General features: G+C 42.5%; 1 protein-coding gene across 3 annotated transcripts in view; it reads right to left on the reverse strand.

The window, feature by feature from the left end:
* ST18 (ST18 C2H2C-type zinc finger transcription factor) overlaps window positions 1–25,146 on the reverse strand; it is a 683,846-nt gene that overhangs the window by 235,954 nt on the left and 422,746 nt on the right. For all 3 annotated transcript variants that reach the window (XM_069621036.1, XM_069621037.1, XM_069621035.1), the window contains exon 7: window positions 1,068–1,202. In XM_069621036.1, coding sequence (XP_069477137.1) covers window positions 1,068–1,202 — 135 coding nt within the window. The remainder of the gene's footprint in view (window positions 1–1,067; window positions 1,203–25,146) is intronic.

The following is a 25,146-nucleotide window of genomic DNA, read 5'->3' on the forward strand; positions in this document are numbered from 1 at the left end:
GAAAACCTAAATAGATCAGTGACGCGGCACAACTGATCACTGAAAAGCTGGAAATACGCAGCCCTGCCAAGGTCAGGGTGATAGGAACACGGGCTGCTGCAATTGAGGAACTACTTTGGATTACGGGAAATCCTTGCGCACAAGCTGCCTTCACCTTGGGTCAAAGCCTCATGTTCTAACCAGGGAGCTACGTGTCACAAAAGAAAGGAAAGCGATAATATATGATGGATGAAATATCCGCCCGTTGCCGCCGAGTGAAATAACAAAGTTCCTTTGATTCTCACGTACACACAGGGTATAAAGTGGTGTATCTGTTCCTATGAGCAGGTGGTGTTTGCACACAGGGATTATAAACAAAGGCATTTGGACAAACATAATGCTAATGCATTTTGGTGGGACAGGTGGCCTTTGTTAACAGGTGGCTAAGTATAGCTGCCGCTCCAGTGGACATCTTGTGTTGATTGTTGGCCTTGTGGAGTGGTTTAGTTCGCAAGATTACTTATCTCTGACTGAGCCAACTCAAAGAAAAGTTGTCTGTTCAGTTGTTCAGTTACAGCGTTTTCGCAGAAAATTAATTTGGAGAAAGCATTACGCTTCCTTGTGTGGCTTCAGGGTCCTCTGCTCAAAGGACTTTGACAAGCAGATATGAGCAGCGTTTTAGAATGGCAGTTTATATGTCCTCTTTAGTGCATAAACTCTGCTTAGTTTTTTTCAACATGGAACATAGGTGGCTCTTTTATGAATCATGGGATCCCATTGACCCAACTGCAGCACACATGCTGGTCCACTGAAAAATGAAAAAGAGGCGCACACTATATCGGTCTCGGGAGGATAGTTCAGTGGCAACATGCTCGCTTTTCATTGAATTTCATGTTTTTTTTGTGAGTGCAACTTAACCCTAACACCCCTTTAACAAACATTTTTCAGTGAATTTCATGGGTTTTTGTTAGTGCACCTTAAACATGACGTCCCTTTAACAAAGTTTTATATATATATATATATGAACGACACTGCTCTGCCGCTAACTCGCCTGGGGTTTCATCAGTGATTGTATCTGTCATACTTACTCTCCAGTGGCACTCTAACTTTATGTGGGCAGCCAGAAAGGCTGCGGTGGTGTGGATACAGTCCGGTGACATGCCCGGAGCCATCACATCCTGGGATTGGGCATTTGGTCTCTCTCCTCTCGTGCCTGTGAGAACCTGCAACAACAAAAAACAACTTTCTCTCAATGCACTTTCCTAATCAAAGTGAGACACATCACATTTATGAATGATTCCTGCTATACCAAAACAAGATGTTTTTAAAGGTTATCTAATGTGACACAACTGGCGCTCAGACATTTCAATATGGGAAATCTATAACAGCTTATTTCTGTTATAAGGTCTTCTCCAATGAGCAGGTGATGTCTATAGCTGATGGCAAATTACACCAAACTCTGAATCTTACTACTTTCCATCTCCAGCCTTTCTCTCACCTCTTCATCGCTGCTGGCTGTATAACATATATTTCCTTCAGTGCAAAGAATGTGCCGTCTTGTGCACTGCATATCACCATTGATGTCATACCATATATGTGTTGTGTGTATACTGTTTCTTTAGAATAGAATATGCAGCAATCTTATCTATGTGTGAATTAGGAGGCATAGTTATCCTAGTAAGTCTTAAGTAGTTTTCTAAAAGCTTCCATAAACCGTTGCAACATAAGTACTGAAACAAAGCTTATTTTCTTTTTCTTTTCTTTTTTAACTTTGTTTATTAGATTTTTTTTACTTTGTTTATTAGATTTTCAAAAAGATAAAAACAGCAATAGAGGAACATCAAGCAAGCAAGTAAAAAAGATAGAACAGCACATCATAAACAGTAAACCCCCTCTATATACAGAGAAGGGAAAGAGAAAGGAAAGGGGGAAAAAAGTAGAAAAAGAGGGATATGGAGGGGCAGGAGAGGAAATTAGCATTATACATACAGTTAATTAAAAGTGTCTGTCCCAAATGTCAGCACAGTTATCGAGCTTAAATTAAACACTTTTCCATGTTTGCAATGAACCAATTGACCTATTTCTGGAGGGCTGCAACGTGCACCATTGGTGACATGGTAACTCCCTTGCATTCTCTTTACTCTGTGACCATCTCTTAAAATGCAGACTTCTAGCAAATAAGGAAAACTAAGCAAGAACTTCTGGAAAGCATTGACTATTGCAATGACGCACACATGAAAAGTGGAAAACAGACGTGAAACGAGAGTGGGAAATGTCATGTTATGTTAATACGCTTTCATACTGTGTGAAATCACTACCATAGAAGTATCAGAGTGCCTTGGTTTTTCTGGGGAGCCATGTACTGTGCCCACACCAGCGGCATCCAGACCTTAGTCTGCTGGGGGAAAGAAAGCAAGCAAGGAAAGGGTACAGGGATGGAAAAGCAGGAACGTGTTGCTATGAACATAGGGAGGTTGGGAGGGATACAGTGCGTGGAACAATGCTTTGTGATCGACTAGGTGCATATCGGTTCTGTTATAAGGACCATAGGTCTGCAAAAGGGAGGAGATGGATATGTTATTGGGATGTGTTTCCAAGGCACATTTGGAGAAATGTAAGTTTGTTCACAATGCAATGTTGGATAATTGAGGGGCGCTAGTCTGTACTTGATCAATCCTGGAAGATTGGTGGCATCCCTATGCGTTGTACCTTAGGTCGAACTCCAGATTTCTAATTTGGTGGCGGACATGAGTGACATGATCAAGCAGAGATTTTGTATAAGGGGAAAGCTGTTTGTAACAGAAGGTAAGGTAATGGAGTGGCCAAACTAGTCATGGACACCATATGGGTATAGTTAGGGGTACCAACTGCAGCTCCTGGCAATCTCCTTGGTACCCCTGGCACAGCCTCTGCAAATCCTGGCCTACTGATCCTCACAACTAGATGCCAAAGTGATTTATTGCTCAGTGGAATTACACTGTTATAGCATGAAATAATTCACTTTGGTTTGGGGACAAGAAGGGGGCATTTATGATGTAACCCAGAGTGTAAATAAAGGTGCAACCGAAAGTCATAATGGTGATAAGCCTGTCTTAATGCCTTCATTCACACAGCAGGATATGTTTGGTGGTTTTTGAAGGTGGAGAGAAGGGGCAGAACAGTTGCCCCCAAACAAAAAAATGATAGATGCTCTCTGCTACTATTGTACTGTTAGTCACAGAGAGTGGGTAGTCTGGGAAGGTGTTATCAAAATACATTGATTTAAAAGGGAAATGAACAGTGCAATCTCACCACATGCAAACTTAAGTTAGTTGTTGATTCAATCCATCTTAAAATACATATCTGAGTTGTGTGCACAATGATTTAGATAGCACTTCTGTACTTTCGGCACACCACACTTTAAAAATGATGAACTCATTAAATTACACCCAGAGTGTTTTCACAGAAACAATTAACATTGCACTGTGATGTGAAGACATCCAGAGCAGAGTATAATCAAGATGTATCTTGATAATGTGTGTTCTGTGAAGGCAATAGCTATTTGATAAAGAATCTGAAAGGAGAGCAAGTTTAATTGTGCAAGTTCTAGTACTCCCGTAAAAATGGTGCACATGTATATCCCATGCAACCCTTCATTCTGAAATTACACCGTGGGGTTCACAGGTGACATTATAGGGCTGAAGTATTTACACTGGTTCAATACAATCTTAAAAACACTCTCCCAGTCTAGATGGGTGAGCTGAAATGCGGTGCCTTCTACATGGGTGACACTGCTTCCCTAACCTGAAACCTGCAGGGGTTTGATACAATTCACTGTGAACCTGCTTTAAATGGCACACACAAATACTAGCACATCTCAGCACCATTTTAATATGGAAGGGGGGGGCATGCACCAGTTCCCCGATAACAGCATGTTTTGGTCATATTTGGGGAAAGCAAAAGTCCTGTGTGTTATGTGCAGGTTTAACTTTATCTGCAATTTAAACATTCATGCATATTAGAGACACTAACATGATTTTAAGAATCCTGTTACTCTTACAACCCATCTGCCGTCTTGATTACAATGTGGCATATTTAAACCCGATGGCCACTGAGTGGCAGAGATACAATTAGAATGTTTTAGCTATTCAGATTTCCGTGTTTACATAGAATATATTATGAAAATGAATGCTTGTGTCTGAGAAATAATGAGATAAATACAGGCAAGCCTTTTTCATTTTTGTAGACACGCTGTCTGCGATTGTGTAACAATGGGGTGACTTACCCTGCACAATTCGACGGGCCACCTTTGCCTTGATGTTGTCTTTAATTCATTTATTTAAATAAATTCAAGTTTTAATGAAACGGTCTGTTTCTTAGCCAGAATTGTGGGTCAGACTGTATAATTAGGGGTCATTAGATCAAGATGTCCACTTGATGTTGTAGCCATATATTAATAAAAATATATAATTCCTATGAGGCTTAGCCTGGTATTAGATGGCACTACAGGGTATATGAGGATGCACTTAGCATTTTATAGCAGTCTCTGGCATGTGAGGCAATATTGATCATATTATGGCTATACCTGCCATGTCAGGCTTTAACAGATATAAGATGGCGTTGAGTTGCCTAATGAGGTAGTATTAGCCCGTGATAGCAGTAGTCTTGGCATATGTTGGTTCTGTTACGTGTGCCTCAGCCTATTCTGACTGTGCCCAGCACATAGTGAGAAGGCACCATGGATAAGATAGTGTAGAAACTTAAATAGCCTTTTGTCGCTTTAGTGCAAATTGTTATTTTATTATTTGAACACTTATTGAAGTTTTCTTTTCATTCTTGTGATGTTACCTCCTGTGATGTCTCCAGGGCATAATGTTATACGTTATAATATCCTCAAAGGACATGTGATCTGATTCCGTGTGATGCTGTTGGGTACGTGATGCCACTTCCTCCACCCCTGTCATTTTGGTGAACTGACGTCCCTGAAACTAGTAGAGCAAAATTGAAAATTACTTATACCTTGATGTCAAAAAGGTAGTTCAGTCAATGTCGTGTCATGCTAGACTGTATTTAAGTTCATGATGAGGCAGGGTGTTGCCTTAGTTGGGACTAGGCTATCAGAGTTTAGTAACACATAGCCATCTATTGTAATAAAGCATAGTCTGAGAAACATATGTATGATGAATTCATTAGACTGTGTAAAACATCAGAGGTGATGTGCGACATGAGAAAGTGGATAGATATGGAGAGAAGGACCAATGTGCATATTCTGTAGGCAGTGACAATCTGCTACCCTTCTCTTATTTTATATTACTATGCTGTGACTTTTCCCATAAGGCTATGATATGCTTTGCTGCTTGAACAGTGCTTTCTGGCACAATTGCGGGGTCACCTCACAGGAATGAGAGCATGGAGGGAAGCTTTCAGGTTGCAAGCTAACAATGTGAATGCCAATGTGCCAAATTTCTCAATTTAAAAAAAAGCCTGCCTTGCATGTGGCACTGACCTGCGGATTCGGTGACAAAGATGCTGCAATTTTGAAACCAATAATTTGCCTGGAATCAACCGTTGTAGGGAAAGTCCCTATATTAGAAGGCCAGAAGTCAGGTGTCCAAAGATGGCATGCAGTAGATCGGCTCACAACACGCACCTCAGTTATTTTGCCTTTTAATTTAAGCCAATTGGCATTCATCCAATCCCCTATGGCTGCTAGACATGCTTTAAGGCATCCAGCTGTCGCCTCCTGAGAACGTTGGCCTTCTCTAAGGATAAGCCGAGTGTCCTCCACGTATGAATAGAAACGACAGCCATGGGAATTGATTAAGCTGGTGAGTGGTCGAACGTTAATATTGAAGAGCAGGAGTGACAATGCCGAACCCTCAGGGACTCCACATGTAAGGGGGCAACTTAGATATAAAAGGCAGTAAAAAAAGCAACTGGGAGCGGTCTGACAAAACATATGTAAACCATCGGAGAGCTATACCTGAAATAGCAACCTCTTTAAGTTGTTGACACAATACACAGTGGTCAATAGTGTCAAATGTGGCCGAAAGGTCTAGTAATATCAAGAGACCAACTTCTCCTTGGTCCCAAACCATGGTAAGGTCATCGATTACAGAAACAATGACTGATTTGGTTCCCATAAGGGTGTGGAATCCAAATAGGAAAGGGTCGAGGATCTGGGCATCTTTGAGGAAGTTCTTAAGCTGTGGCATAACTATGGCCTCTAGGACCTCCATTAGAAATCTAAGAAGCGAAATTGAGCGAAAGTTTGCGGGCAATGTGGGTTGAGAGTGGGCTTCTTAAGGAGAGGAATGACTAATGCATGCTTAAGAGCAGTACGAACAACTCCAGGGGTTAAATAATTATTTAAAGCTGGGATTAATTCAGTACTGATTGCCTTAAGGACATGCAAAGGAATCGGGTCAAATAGGGAGAAGGATTTAAGCCGTCAAACCACTTCAGTGAGATAATCATCCGTCACCTCATCAAATTGAGAAAAAGATTTATAATGAGATGGGAAAAGATAAAGCCAAAGTCAGTGTAGAGAGTGTCTTTACAGGTCTAGAGACTGATATATTAGTCCTAACATTCAGAATTTTCTAAATAAAAAAATCTGACAAAGAGTCGTAAAATGACTGCGTGGGCTGAACTGGGGTGGACATTCTATCTGAAGATGAAAGCTCTTTTACCACCGAAAACCATTCCTTAGGTGTGTTCAGTGCTGCTTCAATCTGGTTGGTGAAGAAAACAGATGTTGCCTCTTTAATGGCAAGGTGATATTTAAGACTTCAAGCTTTAAGAGCAGCTTTGCTCGCTGAATGATAAGCGGAGCCCCCTGTGTGTTCTGCGCATCTGTAAAGCAGTTTAAGTGCCTTAAGTGAAGGGGTATACCAAGGGGCAGAACATTTATGCGGTTCAGTGTGTTTTTAATGGTGCAAACATGTCTGCAGCATTGGAAAGTGCATCTTGAAGCACTGTAGTCACGGATGGAAATGTGGGAGGATTCTGTTCACAGATGTAAGAAGACAATGTGGTCAGATCAACTTGTCTCCAATCTCCACGAGAACAAGTTTCTAAACTCTGTGTTTTACAAGGATGCAGACCGCATAAGGTAAAAGGCACCAAAAAATGATCTGACCAGAGCACGAGGAGAGCTGGATGAACCCTAACAAGTAGCAACAAATATCAAGTCAAAAGTGTGGCTTGTCACATGTGTAAGGCCATTGACATACTGGGCAAAATGGAGGTCCCCCAAATAGGATACCAGAATAGCGGCCTGGGGTTGGAAGGAACACCCATCCAGGCATTAAAAGGTATACTTCAGTTTGAGGTCTGCAACAAACTCAGCGAAAACTTTCCGAGAGCATTGAGCCATATCCAGGGGGCTGGTATACAATCAAAAAATAAGAAGTAAAGTTCAATGACAAGTATTAACATACCGAAAGAAGTTCCATTTTAATGCAATGTGGAAGTGAAATCTCAGAGCATTGCAGATGCCACTTGTATATAAACGTTACACCACGACCTTGGGGGGTGGGAGGGGCAATACGAACAGCTTGTGGAATAGCATAGGAAGGTGGAATAGCCTGATTTAAGTCAGGGATGGAAGAATCTGAAACAGCCATAAAATCAGGCGCATGTGTGACTAACACTAAAGAGCAGGCTTTGCAGAGAAGGCCAAATAATGCTGAATAAACACGTTGGGTGGAGAGTCCATCAAAAGAAATAACCCAGGGGGGAGGCCACAGTGTGTCACCCGGGGCCAAAGCACAAAGGGATGATTTACCATATGCAACATGAGTGGGCTTACACACCGCTGAAAATTCAGTAGTGAGTGTCAACTCAACTGCCCATAGCCCAGATGGTCACACACGAGTTGACTTTGGTGAGTTTTTGGCTGGTGCCCGCTGAGCGTTAACAGTGTGCGCTCCCCAAGGTCTGCCATTACTGTTACACATGGTATCGCAATATTCCTATCCAGGCCTGTCTCCAGTAGAACAAGAGAGCAGACTGGGCAAGCTGCCGTGTGTGGAAGAGAGAAACAAAAATAGGACTAAAAAACGGTGGGTGGTCATAATTTCGAAAAAAAAATGTCGACAGACAAAAATGTCGACAAAAAAATGTCGAAAAAAAAAATGTCGACTTTCGTTTTTTTTAATTATATATTTATTTTAGGGGTTCGGGAGTTAAAAAAAAGGGAAAAATTAAAATAAAAATTAAAAAAGGGGGGTTGGTGGGGGAACCCCCCCATTTAAAAAAAAAAATGCATTGAAAAAAAAAGTCGACATTTTTTTTTCGACATTTTTTTTCTCGATATTTTGACTTTCGACATTTTTGTTGTCGAAATTATCACTGTAAACCCTAAAACACATCACCGAGCTACGAGCCCCGGGAGTCCGTGTAAGTGAGGGCAGGCACCCTCACCCACAAGTAGTGTGGTAATACAAGGAACTAAAAAACATTTAAACAAATAAATGAATAAAATATAATAAGAAACTACCTGAGAGTGCTATAATATTACAGTTGAAGAATGTGGGCACCCTTTGAGAAATGGATGCAGCCATGCCTAGTGTTCACAGTACCTGGGGTATAATAAATCCCCCCTGGGACAGTGACAGCTGTGCATGCCCCAGTCCATTTGGTAATGCTCAGGTAGAGTTATCCTAATTTCAGTGCTCAATGGGCATGGCCTAGTGCCATGCTCTGGGCAGATTGACAGTGCATGAAAAGCGTGTTGGGGATCGGCCCTGTGCATGTTTTATGCTCTTTGGCAAGGTTTGTAGTGATTCCCCATCCACATCAAACTTATCTGCTGGGCATAGCCTGTAGGCATACCGGTGCTGAATGCTGAGTCCATGGCTTCTTATCCTTCCTTCTCGTACAGCGAGCCTACTTACATTTTTTTCTGGGCACAGTCTGTGGCCATGCCCAGTGAGCACAGTCCTTGAGGCACGGTATATTGCCATGACCATAACACATTGACCCAACCTGCCTAACTATGCTAACACTTTATTTCAAAGACAAACATCCCATCGATCACATTCATCTCAGTTCTATCCCACAAACCGAAAATAAACTACACATTACCAGGTTGTTTTCCACGTTTAGTCCAATTTAAAAACAAAAAATCCAATATAGTACAAGAAATTAAACCCTCAGACACCTACAGACTTCCCGATCCCCCACCCAGTGACAGAACAGATTATCACCCTGACAGAACCCCTGGTCAGACTATGCAAAGCCTTTTTCATCTCAGGATCGCTTAATGCTGCCACAAGCCCTCTACTAAAAAAATAAACCAAGTCAAGCAATTATCTTTTACGAATGTCAGACAATCTCTAACCTGACCTTCGAAGCAAACATCCTGTAACAAACTGTTACATTAGAAATTCAGTACAGAACATTCAGTAAACCAAACCAACTGCATACTGACGAATAATCTGTTTTTAATCCAGGTAGATGCACGTAATCTACCCTAATAGACAGCTGAGAAGAGCACCCATCCTTGCTTGCTAACAACCAGTCAATGGCACCGATCCTGATCCACCGTATATGGCATAGTAGACCACTCATCCCTATTTCAAAGACTTACCATCCTCATGATAATGACAAATGTAGCTTTAGCTTGGCTTAAATCCTTGTGACAAGGAAGTTTGGCTGAAGCCCAAATGGACAATTTCACAGCTGGCCCCCATCCCAGTTCATGGTGAGGTGAGGTTCAGCGCTGTACCTTTGGCTGTTTGATGTGTAAATGATATCATCTTGATGTCTTCACAGAAACATTCAACATACCCTTCCAACTATATAACGATAAGCCCAGTTTATTTTCAGCCTTAGAAATGATGACAAAACACTAAAGACCATTACCAATGGACTCACAACTATTCGAGAATGGATGTGGAAGAGTAAACTATGCCGAAACAGTGTAAGAACGGAAATCCTACTGTGGCCATATCAATTTCACACACGTTTCCTCCTAGACAATCACACCAAGAAATTCCCAATCCCAGTTAACAATGCAAGTAACCTGGGCATTACATTTAGCACTCGCCTTTCATTTACTACCAGATTGTGGGGGTAATTCATGGATTATTTGCGCCGAAAAAAAGGGATTTGTGTGCCATTCTGCCCGCAAATCCCTGTTTAAAAAAAGGGATTTTGCGGGCAGAATGGCGCACAAATCCCGTTTTTTTCGGCCTAAATAATCCATGAATTACCCCCTGTGTCTCTAACCAAATCTTGCCACACCCAACTTTACATGTCCAGGAAAATTCACCCCCTCACTCGCTTTAGCCCATGAAATGTACCTTTTATGCACCTCAGTCCTATCCAAACAGGGGAGTCATAATAGCCTCTACGAAATCCATTCAACACCTACATGAAATGCAAAACAGAAAAGCATGCTTGATCTGCTACCTGAAAGGTCACCACCACATTGATGAAACCCTAAAATCCATACACTGCAACTATATCACACGCATTCTGTTAATAGTTCACAATGCCCCATGGCGGAAGGGTGAAAACATTCTCTTGCTTTGAGACTGAAGACTGTCCTGGCTCTTTGGGCCTGAAGACTACTCAGTGCTGTACAAAGTGCAACTTATCCAGTAAACTGAGCTGTTTTCCCAAAGCTGGGTTCGCCCGGCCACCTGTTTACCTATCTAGGCATCTGCAGCTCTGAGAAGAATTTTGACACAGACGGTTTATATGGAGATTATTCCTAGGGAAGCCAAGAAAATGCCTTGTAGGGTCTAGCCTAGGAATCCTCAAAGATTTGCTTGCATGGCCAAATGACTGTTCTGGGTTCTATCCTCTTCAGGGAACTTGCATAAATCCTCTGCTGGTAACCCTCATATTCAAAGCCAAACTTATCTGGAAGTGCCTCCAGGGTCACCCACTTATCCCTCTGGAACTGGCTGCTTGGAGGCTGAGGGACCCTTTAGACCTTTTGGCGCTCTGGGGTTTACATGGTTGACTTGCATCCTGAAAGATTTCCTCTCTAGTCCTGTATGGTGGCATTACTGTCGAATAAAGTGATGTACATTCAACAAGCATGCCTTAGACTTATGTAACAGTCATGTAACACACACAGACCACTGTACAGGAACCCTAAACTGTGCTGCAAATGCACTCGCTGACAATATATTATAAGAGTACCAAACGACTCTTTCTCCCTGCCAGACCTCCAATAGATCCTAGAAAGTGTCCACAGATCCATAGCAGCCTTTAGCTCTCCAACAATATGATTTAGATGGAGTAGTGACACTGAATTGCAATAGAGGTGTTTTGTAGGGTTTCAGGATCTCAGGTAATTCTTCAGTCTGCTTGGGCCCTTCCCCAGTGCAAGTTACTTTATGTTATATTATGTTACCAGGCTCTTATACTGCACAATATGGTTCTATGTTGAAATGACGAAACCGAGAACAACGCAGTATTGCAAGCCAAAGCTTTGGATTCTGAAAATGTTGAGCGCATTCAAATGACAATTGTCCCCCGCTGTCTATGTAATGGAAGCGGGGGACCCCCCGCAATCTCTGCTCCCCTTGTTCGGCATTATGGGATTCGAGGTTTTTGTCCATGCCGAATGCGCACTAAACACGTATTCAGCATTTTATTTCTTTGTTTTCGGGGAATACCAAATCACCATTGCAAAAGCCTCTGAGTGGGTGTCTTGTCGTACATCAGAGTATTGTGCCTCCACCAGGGGTATCCAGACATTAGTCCCCAGAAGAAAGGGAGTAGGGAGAAGATAAGAGGATGGGAAATCGGTTGAAATGCCACAGATGTATGGATGGGGTAATATAGATGGGGGAAAAGGAATATTTTGTGATAGCTTGGATGCATGTGTATCCATTAAAGTGGGACAACGTTTGGTGTTATCGAAATCATTGTATGCTCTAAGCATGTTTGTCATATTGGTCAAAATCTGGAATTGTGATTTGTGACTGATAAGCTGGGAGACTACGTGTGGTCCGTTGTATACTAGAAGGTTTAAAAGTAACCCCAGCTCCACTTCCTCTGCCCTTAATAACTCACAAAAATCCTAACGTATTACTTGTTGGCCAAAGCCCTAAGAGGTCATGTAAATATCCAAAGCCATGCTACAGAAGGACCAAGCAACTTTACATAACAAACAGCTGTCCATTACTTAGGCAATATGACCCGAGGAGGGGGGCCATTACCGGTCGGGTAATGCCCCAAGGCCATAGTTAGAAGCCCATGTGAAGCGAGGGCTTTAACAGAGCCCTGGGTGAATTACCCGACTGCTAATGGCCTCCCTGCATGGGTCTTATTGCCATTTGCACCCGACATGTTGTACCAAGATACTAATTGCAATTTTTCTCAAATAGAGAAACAGTGCTGCAACCGTTTCTCAACTCGAGAAAAACAAAGCAAAAAAAATGGCTACCGGGGATCCGGAAAGGGGGCCACACATAGCCCCTTCTACTTTTCCATGGCAGCGATTGAAATCAATGTAAAAAAAATAAACAAACAAAATGGCCACCATGGAACAGGGGGAGTCCCTTCTCCCTTTCCTTAGTGGCCAGTTTTGGAAGGAACCCCACAGCCATAGCCGTGAGGGTGCATTGTCGGCTGGGTAATGCCCCGGCGAGAACCAACGAGCTTGCTTGTAACAAGCTCATTGACCCTCGCCGGGTATTAATGCACAATGTGAGCTGTCATTGCAAGGAACACCTATGGACCAATCTAATCACATTCCCTTCATTTAATTATCACCATACTATCACAGTAAATTTAAACAATACTCTAGCCATTATACAATTTTTCAATACTGCATACTGCAGAGAAATCCAGTAATTCTCCAGAAAATGTTTTTTTTTAAATCGACTCTTTGAAACGCCACAAAATGACATAAATGTAGAACTGTCTATATTAGTGTAATAAAGACTACCAAATAGTATACAACAATTTGAAAAAAACCTGTTTTCAATACATTTGTTTGTTTGAAATCCAAACCAAACTAACCCTTATATGATGAAAAGACAATGACAAGCTCTTGTGACAATTGTGAATGACAAGACAATAATGACATATTAATTACATTTGCAATAACTTGTTGCATTATTGTTTTAATAATAAACACTATAATATGTACAATGCCCAATGGGCCACAAAGTAACATCCAAGAGGCATTTTGCCTGGGTTATGAATTTCGAATACCAACAGGCTAGCTAAATTGGCCACTGACAATGGCCTATGGACATGCCCTCAGCACCCTCAAAACACGCATAATGGCCATTGTTCATGGCTTGAGTGCATGGCTACTTTGCTCAATATTAAGCCTTTGGTTATGCCCACAGAATCCACCTTTCCTGTCGCAGGCTACACCATATCACCCAGAGTGGACATTGGTAATGGCCTGCCTCCTTTGAGCTACAATAAACGGCTACAGGCTTCTGGAGCCAGTCTATGTGGCTACGGGTTTCCTGCGGAAAGTCCCGTTGTCCACTCTGACCACATTGCGGGCCTGCTGGCTCCCAGTAGCCCCATTCATGGTATTTGAAGCCCAGTCGTTGATCAGAACCCTTAAGGTGGACACAAAACGTGGCTCAAGCCCTAAAACCTAGTTTGTGGCCCTTGGAACTGGTTCATCGTGCTTCTAGTTACGCCCAGGTTGGTTCACAGGCCACAAATTCAAAACAGCTATTTTACTTATTTTTAGGGCAATGTATCCCCTCTCTGGGACTTACTCTCCTTATGGTTCGGGCAAACCCAAGAGGGCTGCAATATGACACATTTTGTAAAACATTAAAATCCCTGGGCAACAATGGTATATTTTCAGAAAATGATTGCCGCACCACAATCAACCTTCGTTGCTTCTGATCTCAGATTCACTTGATTTGGTCCTGTCTCAAAACGATGCAGTTCTGGGATAAGGTTCATGAGAGGTTGAGTCTGGTCTTGGACATCACAATCCCCATGAATGCTGCATTACTGATTTTGGGTGATGACTTTCCGCTGACTTTGGTAAGAGAGTTTGGTTGCTATGTGCATGCATGGTTGCTAAAAAATTCATATTGAGGTCCTGGAAATCAAGTACTTCATTTAACATTGATGACTGGGTGGAGGAGCTACTTACTATTTCAACGTATGAAAGAGCCATTTACAAACTCACTGTGACATTGACAAATTTTGGGACATTTGGAGTTGCTTTCTTGATGCCTTTGGATGAATCTGATCTTTGATCTGGGGTATTATATACTTACCCTTGAACGCTCATGTTCTGTATAATACCTATGGTTTGTGTAATGGTTTTTGTAATGCCCTTTTGTCTGATGTATAGTATCTTGCATTGAAATTCTTGGTCTCTGTCTCCTACACTTGCGCCCTTATTTCCTTTCTTCCTTTTCTTTTTCTTTTTCTTTTTTCCTTTCTTCCTTCTTGTTCTATTTTTAATGTTTATATGATGTTTTGGATTGGTTGTGACGAATTGATTGCTTTGCTTTCACTTGGTTGATATGTGTGAATTTATTGGAATACTGTTCATTTTGTTCTTGTTTGATTACTGTGAAAATAAAAAAAAAATTAAACCACGTAACCTGGTTGCTTCTGGATTAGCTAGCCTGATTGGCTCTTAAAGTATCAGCAGACCAGGATCAGGTCTGCAGGTACAGAAAATTCAATTCCTGTTAAGGATACATAACCGAGCTTCCACATAACGGATTGCAGGTAGATAAGGTAAAAGGCCAGGAAGCTCTGTTATCTGGATTTTCACACTCCTTTCCAATTATCTGCCATCAAGAATAATGATATTCAGTTATTCTGCATATTTGGTTATCCGGCACCATTGGGACCCTGTTGGTACCAGATAGTTTTTAACTCATATACATACATATATATTAAAGAAAAAGGAGGAGAGAGGGAAGACGGCACTCTCCCCGGATCCAATCAAGTAAATCAATCCAAGAGGAAAAAAGCGCAGCTCACAAGAGGATGTTGGAGAACATATTTAATGGAAACAGCACATAATGTGCAAAACAAACGGCTGGGAAAACAGCGAACAAACAGAGGCAGGACGCCTATAGGCACGACCTGCTTACAACGCGTTTCACACTCGACTGAGCGCTTGGTCACGCATATATATATATATCAATCTTTGTGGATAGGATATTATGGTGAATAAACTATGTTAAAATAGATGTTCAAGTGGCACAGCGAGTAGAGCGCTCGCTTTGACATCCGTGCAGAGCCTGCTAACGCAGGTTCGAATCCCGGCAGGGCCAATCTCAGCCTTTCATCCTTCCGAGGTCGATAAATGAGCACCACACACCGTGGGTAATAATAAGCAGCGCTCAGATACCTGAGGGTTTGTAGCGCTATATAAAAGCCTAATTATTATTTATTATTATTATTATGTTGTAGGTTCTGCCATAGATCTGCCTATTCACACAACGCCCACCTTATGTTCACTTATTTTAAAACCACTATTTATCTAAATTATGATTGAGATTGTGTTTTAACACTGGGTTAATGTCTCCATCCCAATATTCAATATACCATATTCTGCTATTGCCATCTGTTAAGCACACAAACATTGGCTATCCAGATCTTGCAAGTTATTATTTGTTCAAAACAATAACAAGGAGTAACTTTCTGGATCAGTTTCAAATTTCATATTCTGAAAGATGGTATTCCGATTGACCATAATATTTACACCTCGTGCAATAAGATGTAGAAAACATACACTTACTTGGATTTGTTTAAAACAATGTAGAAGGGTTATAAACGAAAAACATTGAATACAAATAATAGCCATCTGACTGTCTTAAAAGATGTGCATTTATCTTGCTCTCTTTTAAGCATCTCTTACTCCCATACCACTGAAAGATAATTATGTCCTGGGGGAGTGACATGGCACTCAGTGTGAAAAGAGGGAGTACTAAGCTGACGGTCATGTTACCAGAGCCGCATAGCTGTCAGTGCAGGCTCCCTCTCACCAATGAACGTTGTGCTGGGCGGAGCCATGGTTCTCAGTTTGGTACACCTGTGATGGAAGTGAGCACCACACTGAGAGCCATGACATTCGGTAACGGCTTTCAGTGCAGAGCGCCCTCTCTGACAGGAGCACTACACTGACAGCCATACTGCCAGCACGGCTCTCCTCCTTGCCTGGGTAACAACTGCCAGACCCTGCCCGGGCAACCTATATCACCTGGCCCCCAAGCATACCTGATTAGAGTGGGGGACAGAGGACAGAGGCCCCCTGCCAGCACCACTCACCACCATGCTCAGGTGGCACCTAACCAATGCGGCCCAGGCACGTGAAATCTGCTCCTCTTCCACACTCCGTACCTTCTTAGTGGCAGGGCATCATCCAACCCCCAGTCTTCACCGAGCCACACCTGGCAGACGTGACCAAACTTTTTTCTATGCCTTGCCGTTCCCTCCTCAGGGATGCTGATTTTTTTAAAACTTTTTTTATTTTAAGGGCCACTATAGCTTCTTAGTCCACACCCTCAGGCCGCACCAGGAGTTATGGGCCCTAAGACTTTATTAAACTCCCTCGCTGCATTCTGGCCTTTAACTTGGTCTCAAAGGCCTATAACTCCCAGTACAGCCCTCAGGCTAGGTCTATAAAGCTGAATTATGGAGTGTACTGCCTATATGCTTTTGTAGTAAGCCAGATCATAACCTACTTGATTCATTTTTCCTTGGTATCACAAACAAGACTCTTTGCTTAAACATGATTCATCCATGCACCACTTATACTTATAACATACTCATTCAATAAAGTTTGTCCAAACTATCCCTTTGCCGCTATATATTTATTTCTTGATGTTTTCTTCTACAATGTACGTGGCTTAGAAAACATTCATTGCATTTAGGAAGAAAGGTGGATGGGGAAGAGAACGGAAGGAAATAAATGGTCTGGAAACTTTAACAGTTAGCTGTAAAGTTGCATTCCAGTTTCCTCTGCGTAAGTTGGGAGGGCGGGTAAGTCTTTTTCTGGAACCAGAATACATCACCCGCTGATGCCAAGAATATCTGGCTGATTAGGGTCATGTTAATTCATTTCAAAAAAGCTTGGCAGAAGGGTTGCTCCTCGGTTCCTAAAGAAACGTGTGTTTTCTTGATGAATTCTGAAACCCAGGCTCCATTCGTTTAGAGCTTAAGACCATTGAGCATGTGTTCTGGCTGATATCGTCTTTTAGATGTTATAGAAGCGGATTTTTTCATTTGTGCCGAGATCTTCAATTGCTTTGTGATAGATAGTGTTCAATTAACTTGCACACGGGTTCATTTAGGGTTACATGACCAATAAACATTACAGGTCATGCATAACAGTTGGTATGTGATGCTTTATTTCATTGAATGACCTTCTAGGGATGTCAGTGCTGATGTAATGCGGATTCCCTTTTCAGATCCAAACCAGTTTATTTTCGAAATGCTGCATTTGATTTATTTTTGTTGGACAATCCAATGTATTTAATCTTGCAGTAGTCATTGATCACTACCTTAACCAGCTCCATTCTGTGGCCGAAACAAAGTACGGGAGTAACGCTCTTGAACCTAGAGCGTTGGTAATGAAAGCTTATTACCATAGTGTTCACTTGATGGATGAATGTTTAGGAGGCACCTAGAGTGACTGCCATTCTGCTGATTATTCATGCCAGTACATTTGGGATACCCTAGGACAGAGGCCAGCTAAATGCCAATTTGCTTAAGGCGGCTTAAGGAATTCTGGAGGGTTTGGGGGGGGGGCGGGAGGGATAGCCTGTTTAGTCTCATCCATTCTTGGGTTTTGGATAGGAAGTGTCACATCGACAAGTTTGCTTCCAAACCTTTCCATGAGCAGATCACTACATACCTGTAATCCCATACATTTGAGAGAGCAAACTGTGTTGTGCATTCCGGGAGACGTGCGTGTGCGTAAATGTTGAAAAGTCATGGGGAGACAATCGTTTCTTTCATAAGGTTTAGGCAGAATTGGCGGATCTTAATCATCTTGTGGATTAAGTCCTTGAAGAAGGAAGCGAATCAACAGGAGTTGTCTCCACAATTCCTATGTATTCCTGCAGCTGTGGAGTGGAGCAGTACAGAGTGGTCACTCAGAGTATATCCTGCCAACAAAATTGGCCCACATCTACTCCTCTATGTAGCACCACTAAGATGCGCATTATTTTTCAATGCCTCTGCTCAGTCAAAAGCCTGACTATTAATCGGGAAACAGGGATTTTCCTTACTTACATGTCTCTTCTCAAGATTGTATCTTGCCCTAGACAATATGCACAAAATGTAGGAAATATGGCACTGGTTCGAATCGCGGCATCTTTCCACACTCAGTACAATTGAATTTGGTTTTAATAACAGGAGGAATCTGGTTTAACAGAGTGTGCAAAAATGTGGTATTATTTCTATTTATTATTATTAACAATATTATGAATTCAAGATTGAATATGAGTGAGTATTTTGAGAGGTTGTTAGTGTCATGCGGTACATGCAATGCATGCAGCATGGCCATAGATGGCCATTCAGTGCCACGAACCCGGGTCAGAGAGAGAGGCACAGACTGGAGCCCAAAACAAAGGGTCATCCATACTCCATCTTCTCTCTGGCTGGAGGGTGGGGGGGGGGGGGGCTCAGCCCTGAATTGATTCTACCAGCGGGTGCCAGTTCCCCAGAGCACCCACGTACTCGGCACCCCTGAGTGCCACTTGGTGCAAGAACCATCAGACAACATGGGCTGATGCGAGAAGCAAAGAGGACCCACAGATTCGAAGCCCTCTTGGGGCGGTGTCCTGGTACACGTCCGTTGGCACACTGGAAACCGTTGTGAGTACCGCACTATCACTTGAAGGAAACGCCTCTGCTTTCGGCTCTTTCTCTCCTTTGCTGGATTTTTAACACTAGCATAACATTTGGCTTACAGTCACAATACAATAGGTTTTTGCAAAACATTGTGACACTTTCTATGCATGCAGTAAAAGGACCCTAGAAAGCTGCTCACGCCAGCCATGTTATGAATAGGTGTAAGATTTTGAGCGGTGGGTTGGGGGCCAATTTGGGAATGCCTTAGTGTTGCTCGGATCTAAGGCTTTTGGGATTTGGCGCTGTTCGCTCGCTCAGGTGTTTCACGCAGCTGGGGAACCTGTAATTACTTGATTGCACTCTGATTATACAATTACAGTTCTTTACTTTGAAACTTAAACCATATTATGTTCTGAAAAGCTCTCAGCAGAGCCCACAGAAAATATTGTATTATACAGTGCAGCATGCTGAGGCATAAATACCTCTTGCACTGTAAAGTGATCACGTGGATTTTATTTCAAGCATCAAACTTGCAATCCAGAGCTTGAGATTTCCCGCCCAGAATTTCTTTTGCTGCATTTCGCTCTGAGGAGCAGCTGGTTGCATTTTCCCAGCTGCTGCCGGGGCGAGTGACCAGACCAGTAGCCAATCGGCTTTGACCTCATGTACCTGCATTTGGATGATTAGTCAAGCCATTCCCTTCCTACCTCCCATTGGTTCCAGCCACAGTGCCACCGGTCTCTTGGAATGCTAGGTGCAGTAGGGCACCTACTCGCGAGGACAGCTCAGGGGCAACGTGCTTGGCTTCGAAGCAAGATGACACGGAGCAACACAGGTTCGATCCCTGGGTCCACGCTTAGAAACCTCTGGGTATTAAGCGCGTTATAAATAACCTATCATATCATATCATATCACCACGTGGTGGATGCTGGGGACCCTCACTAGGAGGTGCTGCAGTGCATTGCTAAGCGCAAGGCCTTCTACTGGGAGTTTCAGCTTTGCAATGCCAAAATCCTGGACAATTCTTTGAATACAAAGCCTCATTACGAGTTTGGAGGCAGCCATGTTCTTAATAAGGGCATGGCTGCCTCCAAACTCGGGTCCGGGTCCGTGGTCCCTGAATGTGGAAATACTGGGCCATTCCGACCTTGGAGGGGCCGGTATTTCCCCATTCAGGGAATACAGACCCGGACCATCCCCATTCCCGTTTGAGCCCCCATAGGGCTCAATGGGAATGGGGACCATGCTAACAATGGGCCCGTTAATGACGGGCCCGTTGTTAGCATACTGGTCCCCTCGCGGGACCTGCAAAGTACGTCTGGTAAAAGGACCGCCCTATTATGAGGGGACCTCATAATAGGGCGGTACGGGGTTAACGGCTCCAGTATCTTTACCAGCACCGTTAACCCCTTACCGCCTCACTTGTAATGAGGCAGAATGACCTTATTGTTGAAATATGAACTTGCAGCTCCTGTGCCCTCACGATGCTTGGTTATCCTGGAACGTCACACAGTTTTTGTTGGGTTTTTAAATAAGAATACAAAGACAAGCTTGATCTCATGTGCAATGCCTACTCATAATTTTGGGCTGTCTTCTTAAGTATTATAGGTATTTGGTGCAAATAACGCAGCTACTTTTCAATGTCCATATTGACAGCAACATTTTAACGAACAAAGGCATGTATTAAGAAAACCCAAATCAATGCTTCCGTTATTCACACTTTTGTGTTGCACAGCCCAGTACGATGCAGCAGAAAATGTGTAGAGAATCAAAGAAGCGTCTATGCATGATTTCTTTTCACAAGTAATTTGTGACAACCCATGTTACTGACATCTTAGAGGCTATTACTGATGTCTTCTGATGTTGCAACCACCCGCACACCTCCGCCAAACCGCACCTTCAACCTCTCAATGATTGACATTCAGAAATGGTGATCGGTGGAAGCATGACACTTTCTGTCATACTAATTTGTCCCGACTATGCAAATTTCATTATTTGCAAAACAGAGTGCAAAAAAGTGTGGAAACAGGTATAATCATCTTTATACCTGTTTTTGCGCTCTGTTTTGCAAAAAGTGTAAATACTGCCTGCCATGGCAGATGACACTTACAAGGGATTCCAGTGGAATCCACCTGCTTTTAATAGGCACAAAGAGCAGGGAAATTCCATGGAAATCCATTGGATTTAGGCTGGCACATGATTGCGTATAAACATCAGGCATTTGATGGGGGAGGAGGAATTCATGTTGAAATACTCTGCATCCAATTAGTTTCATAATCGCCACAAGTGTAAGAGTAAGGAGTAAACTGCTTATGCCTTTGATTTACGCCTCACTTTTACACTCTATGGTCCTAGAACATGATCTACTTTCTCTTTATATGGGACCTTCTATTTCAGGGAAGACAGGCATAGTCTTGGTTAACCCCAAAATGGCAAAACAAAAGCAGAGTGGAGAGATTGAAGAAAGAGGAAGGGAAATTGAAGAATGAGGAAAGAACTAGAAAAGACAGACAGAAGTATATTAATTTGAAAAAGAAGCAAAGGCTATAAAAAGGGAGAACCCGACAACAAAACAGAGAGATCATCGAAAGTAAAGAGAGAGAAAAGAAGAAAGACTACAAAAAGAAATAACATTGCCTGGAGAAAGAATATAGTAAAAGAAAAAGTGGTGGAAGAGAAGGAAGGAAAGATTTATTTATTTATTTATTTATAATGCGCCGTAAGCCTGCAGGCATCAGGGCGCAACAGAAAGACATGGACAATTGCTGGGAGAATAACCAGCTGTGTACAGGACGGGACACTTGGCATGCCAAGACAGAGAAGGACAGTTACTACACTAGTGTTCTGTTTTCATTTAAACAGGAAGGTTTTCAATGTTTTTCTGAATTTGAGATTATTAGGTTCAAGTCTCAGACTCAGCGGAAGTTTATTCCAACTGACGGTTGCAGTTGATAAAAATAATCTGCAACCAAGAGACCTTACTGTGTTCCAATGTAACCCTTGAATCAAGCTTACGTACAATATCCTGTAACAGCGCCTCAATGCCTTTGGGCTGTAGTCCGCTCTTCAAATACAAATAAATAAATAAATAAAATGGCAGAGGGGGCACAGTGGTAGAAAAAGTGAGACAGAAAGGGGAAGACTGGAGAATAAAAGGAGAAAGAAAATGGCAAAACATTTTTACATTCGACCCCCACCACCTCTCCCCAATCCCCAAACCAGTCCAGGACAAAGAGAAATGTCTGCATGATCTGAGACTACAATTCCCCCCCACCCAGCACCTCATAGACTTCCGCCGGTGTAAGTTTCGCTATCAGTACAAACATCAATATGAGATGAGGATTCATTAAGGCTAGAGCAACACATATTGTCTGTCCAGTGGTTAAGAGACACCCAGGGTCTATTAAATTCCCAGTCTCTATCAGCATGCGCCTGTCTAACACTACCCTCAGACTGGTGCAGCCCAGTAGCCAATCTACGTATTCTACTGTTCAGCACCAAATGCACCAAATTGAAGTCTCCCCCCACCATTCTACCTTCTACTCACTCTGCCGCTATGTGAGAAAAGATGATGCCTGAATGGCTTGCTCCTACCGGACAATTCCTATGGGAAATACATAAACAATGAACTCGCTTTATATCTACAAGGCAATGAGTGTTCAGCATAGGATGATTAAAGGTCACTATGAGGGATCAGATTCCACCTAAACAAGTGCAGAAGTGCTTGGCATAGGCGCTGAAGGAACCCGTACATATCGCATGATATGGTCCCATCTGAGGTGAGCAGAGAAGCCATGCTTATGGCTAGGCAAACATTGGATTTTTGGCTAATATGACGAGCGAAATGTCATCTCTTTTATACTAGACAAGCTTTCTTGGAGCACAGGGAAAGGGTGGGGGCACTTCCAAGCAACAATCCGAAGAAGGAAGACCATAAAAGTTGTGTCGTATCAATCATAGGGGAGGATGGTTTAGATTTTATTAGGAAAGGAGACATTAACTATGAGTTTAGAAAATTATATGAATTATTGAACAGACAAGACGAAGGGATGATCTTATGCTGTCTGGATATCTTAAGCTGTCTGGGTGGTCGCAACATATTGAGCTTGGCGGAAGTGTAAACAGGAACACTAGACTCTGTGATAGATGGGGTGACATTTTGGGAGCAACAAAGCCCAACCCCAAGCGGAGTCCCAGTGGTATTCTTTTAGAAATGCATTGAAATACTAGTGCCTAGCTTGTAAAGAATCTATCTAGAGGCTATTTGAAGGGGTAAGTTGGCAAAATCCAAACATACAGCACTTATCCTGCTGAACCGGAAACCAGCAAGACATAAACAGACTGTGCAACTTTCCACCCTATTTCGTGATTACATGTGTCCGTTAAGGTTGGGACTAAAGTCTTTATTTTAGGCCTAGCAGGAATAATCACATGCTTCACTGAAACTAAGCAGATGGGTTTTGTCCAGGGACAGAACAGCTATGATAGTGTTAGAGAATTTACTAATATTATACACCTTTTGCAAAAATTGCAAGTAAAGATGCAGAAACCACCTTTGATAGGATATGCTGGGGTTACTTGCGGGCTGTGCCACAGAAACTTCAATTTGGATCTAATTTTATAAGTATATTCTGAGCGCTGTATAGTGATGCAACTGCACACATTGTTGTAAACTGAGTGAGGGCTGAAGAATTCCTTAGCTTTCGTGGTACACACAGCAAGGCATTCCCTTATCAACCCTTATTTTAACCTCTTTATGGAACCATTGGACAACTCAATCTGGGAACACAAAGGGTTGAAAGGTGCTGTAAATGCTAACGGTATTTCTGAAGTGTTGCATGCTGAGGACCACTTGACTCTCATTTCAGATCCGTGCAGCCACCTTCCTTAAACCTAACTCCCGTCTATGTGGCCGTCTATGTGGCCGTCTACGTGGCCACCCTTTACGACCAGCCTACTTACTCTGGTGGGAACTCTCTTGATCTTGTCTTTCTCTCTAATTCATTATCTTCCTCTGACCTCTCCAGTAACCTTTCTCCCTTTGATCACTCCATTGTACTCATTAAAATCCCAGACCCTTCACCTTCTGCTTCTCATTTCCCCTCTTCAAATACTAAGAGGAAATTAAAGCAGACCTCTCTTGCCCCTTATCTTGATGATGTGATTATCTCTCTCCTGTCTCTTTCCCTTACTCATGCCTCTTCCATTGACTGTGATTTTTCTGACTTTCACTATGCATGTATGACTCCATTTGACCAAAATTATCCTGCTTGAGCGTTCACAGCTCCCATCCCTCTCCTCAGTCTTAGGTCACCTCTGACATTCAGACACTCAAAACAAACATACAGTGTGACCTATGCCGTTGGTGCAAATTACGGACACCTACCTGACAAAAAATCCCCGGCTGCCCTAACCTCTGCACTGGACTCGGCCAAATTCTTCTACTTCACAAACCAAATCTCCTCCCTTCACAATCAAACTTGAACACATTCATCTACCCTCTGATTTTTGCTCACACCTCTCAAGCTAATATCTATCTCTTCCTCGGTTTTTGCTGATGACTTTGCTCACTACTTTTCGTCTAAAAATTCCAAAATTTGTGACGCTCTCACAGCCTTCCTCTCTCTCCATCCCCAACTCTCCTTATGTTCACCAACTCTTCTACTCTCGACTACTTCTCTGCTAACTCTCCAACTGAATTAGCAGCCACCATCTGCAGTGCCAACCCATCTTGCGCTCCTATCGATCATTTTGCTCCCCAAATGGTCAAAGTAGTCTCAATAACGTGCCCTTATCTCTCGGAGGCCTTTAACCCCCCTTTTCTCTGCTGGACTCTTCCCTGCCTGCAACTGTTTTAGGCCTATTAAAGTGCTAACCCAAAAACGCCTAACAAACTATAGCCCAGTATCTCTTCTTCCTCTTTATTCAAATGTCCTTGAGCTAGACGTTTTCAATTGGATCTCTAAGTACTTTAAGGCTAATAGCCTTGGAAATCCATTTCATTCTGGCTTCCATAGTAAACACTCCACAGAGACTGCACTAATGCATATCTCCAATTTTCTCTTTCATGTTCACCACACCACACTCTCTTCTATACTCATCACTTCGGAAATGTCTGCACTTTTGACATTTGTCAATCACGCTTCTCTTCCCCTCAGTCTCCATGACGGTATTGCGTTATTTCATCCCCCATTTCTTTTTGATATGATTTTTAATGAAATAATGAATCAATACATTGCAGGGTTAAGGAATTAAAAGGGCTGGGGAGGGGATTTTGGTAGGGTTAATAATATAGGGAAGGAGGTGGCTTTGGTGGGGACCCCCCAAATATATAAAAACATTATTTCAAAAAAACTAATGTCGGTAAAACGACATAGAACGCCCTATGGCCTTGGTTTTTGCAAATGTGATGTT

Source organism: Ambystoma mexicanum, chromosome 5q, assembly GCF_040938575.1.
Source record: "Ambystoma mexicanum isolate Mex_15411 chromosome 5q, UKY_AmexF1_1, whole genome shotgun sequence".
Classification (NCBI taxonomy): Eukaryota; Metazoa; Chordata; class Amphibia; order Caudata; family Ambystomatidae; genus Ambystoma; species Ambystoma mexicanum.